Below are 9,587 nucleotides of genomic sequence, written 5' to 3' on the forward strand. Positions count from 1 at the left end.
ATATGAACTAAAAAAAGCCGAGGATATTTGATATCATTAGAAAATTACATCATACATTCCCAAAGAAAAATAAGGATCTACATTAAAACTAACATAAGAATAATTTAGAAATTTAAACCAAGGTTTTTTTTTTTTGTTATTTGTTTGTTAATATAGAAAAGATAACTTCCATTTGTCATCGTCATCCAAATTTTGGTTATCGGAGCCAACTATTTCATCATCATTTTCTACAGGTCTGCAACATATCCTAGTCAAACGAACTTCTTCCTGGAATGGCAATATCGCAATATATTTCAATTCATGTTCGTACCGTGTAAAAAAAGAAAAGAGAGTGATTATAAATTTTATAATGATAACCGTTACTCACCTCCGATTGGTCAAAGTCGTAGCGAACTATGAACTTGCACGTACACTCTGTCGTATCGTGTACATTTCTCTCGATCCTCGCGATACGGGCGTCGATGTAGAGATGGTGATTGAATGTGCCAAATTTTTTTTTAGAGCATTGATTCTCTATATTATCAAGATCTTGTCGGGTAACTTGCGAGGCAAGTAATTACCTGAAAGCATAAAACCAAATCGCCGAACTTGACCTTGTGGCACTCTGATGGTATCAAAGGAATGGATCGCTCTCTCACTCTGTCTCTCAATCTCACCCACTCGTCTTCCTCTTTACCGAAACCTGAAAATTGAACACGCACCTCCTGCGATTATTTACAATTTTTCAAATCTTCGGGTAACGTAATCATGTGGAAAATCGAAAATATTTTGTTACATGTTTGTCCTGAACTTTCAAACATTTTTGTACTTAAATTCTATGGTTTTTTTTAACCCATGTGCTCCTCTACATAAATGACACTTCTAAAATGCCCGTGAAATCTTTAAAATATTTTAAACTTTTGTTTATCGAATAACCAAGAGTGTAGAAAAAATCATAAGGAAAATAAAAAATATATTTTTACATTTGTATCCTAAACTTGTAATTTTTCACCAATGAATTTTGTTTGTTTGTTGCATTCGAGCTATTTGCATAGAATTTCAGAGCATCAAATACTTTTCCCAAACTCAGATTACTTTATTGTGGTGGACAAAGGATACCAATTTAGTTGAGATAACTCAGGAGTGCTTAAAGATACGTTGAGGTTTTTCATTTCCATTGCTCATCATTCCATACCATTATTAATGACAGTCCTAGTTTGCTATAGATTTCCATTGAATCTGACTACATAGCTAAAGAAATGTCAAAAAATTACTTTGCAATGCATCTCACAAAAATTTAATAGACTACCAAAATGTCAATGTTACTGTTTTATCATAGAATGTCAAAAAGGGAGGAAGAACAGGTCTAGTAACTCAAAATATAATATATTTTACATCACCCACTAAGTTTTAAGTTTGCTAATATGTCCATACATGTCTCTTTAAGAATATAGAAAAATAAAGGACACATGAACATTGCTTGAGTTCTAGAGTCTAATTTTAGTGTATTTAAATTTAGAGACATCTTGACGTAACTTCTGTTATCTCCCCCTCTCATTTTTGTCATCTCTTAATTCGAACAATTGTATTACTCTCAACGATATAATATACAGTCCTGAGCTCGCCTTTGCATTCAGTTCCTTTTTAATAGTTATTTTACAACATACAAAATTCTTCAAGTGTTTTAATTTGGTCTTGTAACAGAGATTTGAGGCTTAGTTCTAAATCTAAATCGACCCGTTTATTTGCTTAAATTGTCGTGACTGCCTTGGTGTGATTTCTCGCATCAACAAAAAATGACTTAGTATAAAAATATAAGAAAATTAACAACAATAATACTATTTGCTTGTCACTTACAAAAAATCAATTAAAATTCACAATGTTGACTCATTTAGATCAAATCGGTCACGAACTGCAACCAATTCATGATCAATGTGTCACGAAATCAACTCAGTTCGCGACCGTTTTGATACTAAATGTATCAATATTTGAGTTTTTGTTGATTTTTGATAAGTAACAAACAATTGACATTGCTGTTATCAATTTCTCAAAAAAATAATTCCAAGTACACCTAACATACAATATGTGGAAAATAAATTGCCATGTCACCACATATCATTATTACTCACTTTCCAACAATAAAAAAAAAAAAAAAAAAACATATCATCATTGACTATTCCACTCCATTAAATCCATGCCCAATTACCCATCCTAATAGAACACTACTCATATCAAGAGAGAGAGAGAGATGAGTTATGAAGATAAAGAAAAAGAAGTCCCGGAAGAAGAACTATTCGAGATAAGGGAAGCAAGATTTAGAGGGATTTATAGGGTGTTCGCGGCTACAATCATGGTCTGTGTACTCACAATCTGGTGGTACAGGTTGACCAACATCCCAACAATATCACCATCCAATCGGAGATGGGCTTGGATTGGTTTGTTGATGGCTGAGATATGCTTCGGTCTGTACTGGATCATCACTCAGTCTGTCCGTTGGAATTCCCTTCGGTTCTACCCTTTCAAGGAAAGACTTTCTCAAAGGTATATCCATCAAATGAATTTTCTAAAATATGTTCATATATATTTCGATTCTCATAGCGTTTTGATTAAATAATAATATGTATGTGTAGAAGTAGAGCACAGCTAGTCAGCTACCATGAAGCACACACAACATATCTATTATTTCGTTTATATTACGATTCTATCCTATCTTATTTATATTACAATTTACAAATTAAAATAAAATGTTTTTTTAGGGGTAAAATACAAATATTGTTTGGATTTTAGTAGATTTCAATTTGACATTTGAGGTGACACGTGATTATGAACTATTTGTCTTTCCATCGTATTGTGGTCATTAACGTGCCATTCTTTTTTAATAAGAAATATCATTTGAATTTACCTTTCGCATGTACTTGTTGAAAACGATACAATACTTTAGGTTTTGTTTTGTAGTTAAGTTTTTGTTTTTAATTTTTGTAATTGTACTGAAAAATTATTTTGCAGTTGTTTTCAAAAAATTGTTTGGTACAGTTTTCATTTTTGTTTTTGAAAAACTGAAAAAACTATTTGGTACAGTTTTCATTTTTGTTTTTGAAAAAATGAAAACTATTTTACATGACCAAAATAATCTCAACAAAATTGATCACAAACAAATCCCAAGGCTCAAATTGATCACAAAGATGGCTGGATTTTTTTTTTATTTTTTCAAGTCTTGAACGCGGGTGGGGTGAGGAGAAGGAGGAGAGAAGAGAAGAAAAAATTCCAAAAACACATTTTATTTGTTTTCAGTTTTCTTTACTTTTTTACAAAACAATTTCAAAATTTTTTAAAAAAAATTTCCCGAAAATTAAACCAAACACAACTTTCACTTTTTATTTTCAATTTTTTTTATCTTAAAAAGTCAAAAACACTTCCAAAAAATTTTTGGAATGAAAACCAAACACAACATTACCTGCCCAAAAATTGAAAGAATCTTGTTTTGTCTTCATTATCATAAATGAGAAAGAAACGAGACTCCCTAAAATAATAATAATAGTCGTAATTCGAAAGAGCACCACGTGGTGTCTTATTATAAGCTTATATATTCATTTAATTGGACTTACATTGAAGCAATAAAAACAAAAACAAAAAAATCAATTGGACTTGCAACCCTCGCGAGTTCTTATTATTTTTTTCATAATAATTGCCCTGGACATTAGAAAACAAAACGACAAAAAAAAAAAAAAAACATACGTACATATTCGTTACTTATTTTATTGCCGTGCTTGATTATTTATTTATTTATTTATTATTCTAACATTTTATTGGAGTAAACATTGTAATCGATCGATTCTATCCCAACTCCTAACAAAATAAATACCCGTACAGTCATTATTGGCAGTGCATAGTTATTTTTATTTGGATGCATTAGAAAAATAACTAATTTAAACGTTTAATATTGATAAATAACCAACGTTTATTAAATCATAGATTAATAGCCATTTTTATATATATACAGATGTAAATTTTAGCTAAATAACCGCTATCATATATTAAGTCACGTAATATTTTATGATTATTTATCTAAGATTTACTAAATGTTGACTATTTGACAATGTCAAAATAAGTTGATTATTTTTCTAATTTTCTGTTTTTATTTTGGTATATATTAGATTTATATTTTGTCTTTAATAATGCAATCACACAAGTGTCTAAAATTAATCTCTTTCTTAATGCTAATTAAGATCGAGCTAGCCGAGGTGGGCGGGTTTGGGGTGGTATTGTATTGTGGGATGGTAACTGATAAAATTTGATGGAAGGGACTAAAGTCGAGTAAAACGAAAATTTAAGGTAATTTTGTGGAAAAAAGAAATTGAGGTGCACTTTGTTACTCGACTTAGAGTTCATGGGGTATTCTTGTAATTTATCCAATAATTAATGTAGGTATTAAATCTCACATGTACTAATCCAATTGGCTATTTATATAAATTAAATTTAAAATTAAAATATAAATGTGTATGCATAGATACGAGAGCAAGTTGCCAAGCATGGATATATTCGTGTGCACGGCAGACCCGAAAATGGAGCCACCAAGTTTAGTGATCAACACGGTTTTATCAACAATGGCTTACAATTATCCGCCCGAAAAATTGAGCGTTTATGTTTCCGATGATGGTGGTTCCGACTTCACTTTTTATGCTCTCATCGAGGCCTCAAATTTCGCTAAGCATTGGATCCCATTTTGCAAGCGATTTGACGTCGAGCCAAGAGCACCGGAGCCTTATTTTGCTCAATGTTCCTCCGCCAAAGAAGATCACGCCCAAGAGTGGTCAACCATTAAGGTAGCTTAATTATTTTACGGTAGTAATATGATTTGGTCCCAAAGTAATTTTCAGAGCAACATAGTCAACTCATTTTGTAGCCTTTTCGTCATTTAAAATAAATATCATTTTCTTAAAAATTAAATCTATCATGTAAGTAAGAACTTTAGAAATATTATTGCTCAACTTTAACTTTGACAACTTTGTAAGAACTTTAGAAATATTATTGCTCAACTTTAACTTTGACAACTTTGTAAGAACTTTAGAAATATTATTGCTCAACTTTAACTTTGATAACTTTGTAACTATATTAAAAAAAACTAGTTATGTTATAATACCACCATAATTACTTAGTAAGATTGCGTTTTATTTAGAACTTATGACCAACTTATCTAAGTCTTTATATTATTTTATTTATATATATGTTAAGTTATTCAATTGTTGGATTTCACTAAAAGAAAGTGTGATTTTATGTAAAAATATATTAAAATATCATGTCTTGGGCCACTTTACTACAAAAATTAGTTTATGAGCCAAATTATCACGCACATAATAGTTCAAGCACTATCTCTGTTAAAAATAAAAATCTTATAATATGAGTAGTCACAAAACAGTGTTGAGCTTATTGTGTTTTTTTTTTTCAAACACTAAAATGCTATTGCTAGTCTTCCTTCACAATTAGCTAAAAACTTTGATTTTTTTATTTTTATTTGCAAGGTAAGTAATGACGCTTCAGCGTTTCATATAAAGCATATTACTATATATGTAAATATGTTTGATTAAAGCATAATAATTACGAAATAAAATGGTTTTGAAGATTGTAATTATCTATAATATATTGAGTTATATCAACCGTAGTTAGCATAACAAAATTTGATTTTAATAATTTATTTATGTTTTGCATTAGAAATTGTACGAAGAAATGAAAACCCGAATCGAGTCAGCTGTTGAAATAGGAAAGATTCCGGAGGAGGTAAAGAAACTTCACAAGGGATTCGCCGAATGGAATTCCAATGTGAAAAAGCATGATCATCACTCAATAGTGCAGGTACGAAAATTAAGTTGTAGGAAAGAAATAAAGATCATTTTATCAACACAAAGTTGATTAATTATATTTTATTACTTTTCTCCCTCAGATTTTACTAGATGGAAGGGACGCGAAATCCGTAGACAACGATGGATTTCGATTGCCAACATTGGTCTACGTGGCACGAGAAAAGCGACCCGATTCACGTCACAACTTCAAAGCCGGAGCCATGAATGCCCTTGTGAGAAATTTTTTTCGACTCCGTGCTTTCGTTTAATTTATCATTACAAACAATGAACATTTAATAATTTGTTAAATTGGTAATATTAATAGATAAGGGTGTCGTCGGAGATAAGCAATTCACCGTTTATTCTGAATTTGGATTGCGACATGTACTCAAACAATGCGGACACGATCCGAGAGATTTTATGTTTTTTTCTCGACGAGAAGAGAGGGCATGGATTCGCGTTCGTGCAATTCCCGCAAGACTTCGACAATCTCACGGAGAATGATGTTTATGCAAACGTAAACCATGCCACTAATGAGGTTAGTTGAGTAATTAATTAAAAAAAAACTTAATTCAATCCATCCAATAATTAATCTTTTTTCTTAATGCTAATTAAGATTGAGCTAGCCGGTTTGGGCGGGTTTGGGGCGGCATTGTATTGTGGGACCGGGTGCTTCCACCGAAGAGAGAGTCTAGTAGGAAAGAAGTATTCCAAGGATGACAAGGCTAAATTGGAGATAGTGGGGAAATTTTATAAAGATAATGAAGTAAAAAGTGTTGGTGATTTAGAAGAATCATCAAAAGCTCTTGCTAATTGCAACTATGAGAATGGTACTCAATGGGGCAAAGAGGTAATAAACAAGCACTACTATTCTTTTTAACAGTTTTTTAACCTTTTTAAATAGGGTTATTAAGTTATATAGCCACACGGATATAGTGAATTGAAATATAGCTCACCTTTAGTTAATTTCTTGTAAATGGCAAAGTAAACTTATTAACAGATTAGTAAAAGACTTATTTAACACAGTCAAACATATATTTTAGGTAGTTAATAGGCTGCCACATATGCAAGTTGGCTATTTACAAATTATTTACCAAATGTTGGTTAATTTACAATTCCTATAGTTTGGGTGGCTTACGTAGCCAATTTTTTGTTTTAAATATACATATATATATATATATATATATTTGTATGCTGGTAGAATATTTTTAATTGAGAAAAACCATTTTTATAAAAGGAATTTTGATTTAACCAAAATCTCATCACTCCTATTCTACGTAATAATTCAATTTTTTTTTCTCGCAATTATGTACCCGAACATTATTGAATTATTAAGTTAGTAATTAATCTCTAGTTAAGAGTAATTTACTTGTGGTGGATCTGGAGGGCGAAGGAGCACCGAATCTCGGCCCGTGTGGTCGAGGCCGAGCAAAGAAAAGGCAAATTTTGGTTGAGGTTAACCTAAATTGCAAATATATGATTTAACCAAAATATCATCAATCCTTCGATTTTTAAATTTTCATACTTGGAACCAATCCGTCTACGCAATATTCACATTAGTGAATTATTAAGTTAGTGATTAATCTCTAATCAAGAGTAATCTACGTGTGGCAGATGGGATTGATGTACGGGTGTCCCGTCGAAGACATTGTGACGGGACTATCGATCCAATGCCGGGGCTGGAAATCGGTGTACTACAACCCGAAAAGAAGGGCATTCTTGGGTGTCGCTCCAACGACTTTGGAGGTTTCTCTCATCCAACACAAGAGGTGGTCAGAAGGAATGTCTCAGATATTCATGTCCAAATATTGCCCTTTCACATTCGGCCATGGGAAGATCACATTTGGTGCCCAACTAGGCTACTCTATCTATCTCCTTTGGGCTCCGTTTTCGTTGCCAACTTTGTACTATCTCATCGTCCCTTCTCTCTACTTGCTCAACGGTGTTTCTCTTTTCCCACAGGTACGCCTGCTCTATATTTCTTTTTGGGATATTATAATAACAAAAAATTAGAAAAATAAGCAACAAAGACGTGTGACATTGCTAAATAGCCAACGTTTGGTAAATCTTAGGTAAATAGCCACTTTCGGACGTAAATCTTAAGTAAATAGCCAACGTTTGGTATATGAAAATGACTATTTATCTAATATTTACGTCTGAAAGTGATACATAAGATTTACTAAACGTTGACTATTTAACAATGTCAAACGTTTAAATTGGTTATTTTTCTAATGGAATGTATCGCAATTTTGACCATTCCGATTCCACCCGTTTTTTTATCGGGTGTTTTTAGCTAAATAGCAATTGAAATTAATGGATTTACAAAATAGCCATTTTTTGTCTAAACTTAGTAACAAACAAAATAATCTCGTATTAGGTTTGACCCTATGATAAAATATTTAAAGTGATAACTTGGTTATATACATCATAAAAAAAAATTGACGACGTAAATTTGAACCTTGACTATTTTGCTAATCAACTAGTAGAGCATGCTGGATCTGCGATGTTATATTGCATCCCAGCCTGAGACCAAGCTCTTAGTCCTCGTGGCCTAAAAACGTTCAAATTGAGCCCTGTATTTTTTTTTTTTTAATATGTTGTAATTAAAACAAAAAATGAAAAGTCCATGGTTTGTTTTCCGTGATCCGGTATTTTTGACAAAAATTAAACTAAGACCGATACATTTTCCTTCCTTCTATATATTCTGTTGCAGATGTATAGTCCATGGTTCATTCCTTTCGGCTACGTTTTCGTGGCGAAAAACGTTTACAGCGCCGTGGAAGCCGTGAGTTGCGGTAGCACGCTGAAAGGTTGGTGGAACCTTCAAAGGGTGTGGCTGATCCGAAGGACCACCGCGTATTTCTTCGCTTTCGTCGACATCATCAAGGGCAAATTGGGGTTATCGGAGACACATTTCGCTCTCACCGACAAAGTCGTGACCGAAGACGTGTCAAAGAGGTACGACCAAGAGATCATGGAGTTCGGAGGCTCTAGCCTTGTGTTCACCGCGATGGCCACGTTGGCGCTCTTTTACTTGTTTGCGTTCCTCGGAGGAATGAAGAAGATTTTCGTGGACGGATCGGAAATCGACAAACTATTTACGCAGATTCTTCTCTGCGGGGTCGTAGTTTTGATCAATTTCCCGGTTTATGAAGCTTTGTTTGCCCGCGGGGACAAGGGTCGTTTACCAACCTCGGTCTTGTTCAAGTCTTTTTTCCTAGCTTCAGCTTTGTGCTTATTGCCTCTATGAGTTTCATTGTAATCGAACTTTTCGCTACCTCTTTCATCTATTAGTAGCAAATGTGACATGTTTATTTACGAATTCCGTTGCTAAAGTTGCATTCATATTTTTCGCTACGAACGGAGAAACTTAGAAGTTGATGGTTGCCAAGCTATTTTTTTTTTATTCTTGGTGAGTTGAGTTTTCAATTGATTTCACATTATGAACTAAAAAAAGCCGAGGATATTTGATATCATTAGAAAATTACATCATACATTCCCAAAGAAAAATAAGGATCTACATTAAAACTAACATAAGAATAATTTAGAAATTTAAACCAAGGTTTTTTTTTTTTGTTATTTGTTTGTTAATATAGAAAAGATAACTTCCATTTGTCATCGTCATCCAAATTTTGGTTATCGGAGCCAACTATTTCATCATCATTTTCTACAGGTCTGCAACATATCCTAGTCAAATGAACTTCTTCCTGGAATGGCAATATCGCAATATATTTCAATTCATGTTCGTACCGTGTAAAAAAAGAAAAGAGA

At 32.7% G+C, this 9,587-nt stretch overlaps 1 protein-coding gene and 1 long non-coding RNA gene across 2 annotated transcripts; one reads left to right on the forward strand and one right to left on the reverse strand.

Annotated features, from left to right (window-relative positions):
* Positions 1-26: 26 nt before the first annotated feature.
* Positions 27-478, reverse strand: LOC149398822 (uncharacterized). The gene is made up of 2 exons (XR_016296896.1): positions 368-478; positions 27-267 (listed from the first exon to the last, which is right to left on the reverse strand). It is a non-coding gene; the product is annotated as an uncharacterized LOC149398822 (long non-coding RNA).
* A 1,723-nt stretch (positions 479-2,201) lies between these two features.
* Positions 2,202-9,224, forward strand: LOC149398823 (cellulose synthase-like protein E6). The gene is made up of 8 exons (XM_089616016.1): positions 2,202-2,520; positions 4,487-4,802; positions 5,689-5,829; positions 5,918-6,049; positions 6,142-6,354; positions 6,433-6,666; positions 7,431-7,778; positions 8,530-9,224. The coding sequence occupies exons 1-8, from the start codon at positions 2,228-2,230 to the stop codon at positions 9,064-9,066; spliced, it is 2,214 nt and encodes a 737-aa protein (XP_089472142.1). The 5' UTR covers positions 2,202-2,227; the 3' UTR covers positions 9,067-9,224.
* Positions 9,225-9,587: the final 363 nt, after the last annotated feature.

Source organism: Urtica dioica, chromosome 5, assembly GCF_054948205.1.
Source record: "Urtica dioica subsp. dioica isolate 48M chromosome 5, U.dioica_male_clone48M_v1_H2, whole genome shotgun sequence".
Classification (NCBI taxonomy): Eukaryota; Viridiplantae; Streptophyta; class Magnoliopsida; order Rosales; family Urticaceae; genus Urtica; species Urtica dioica.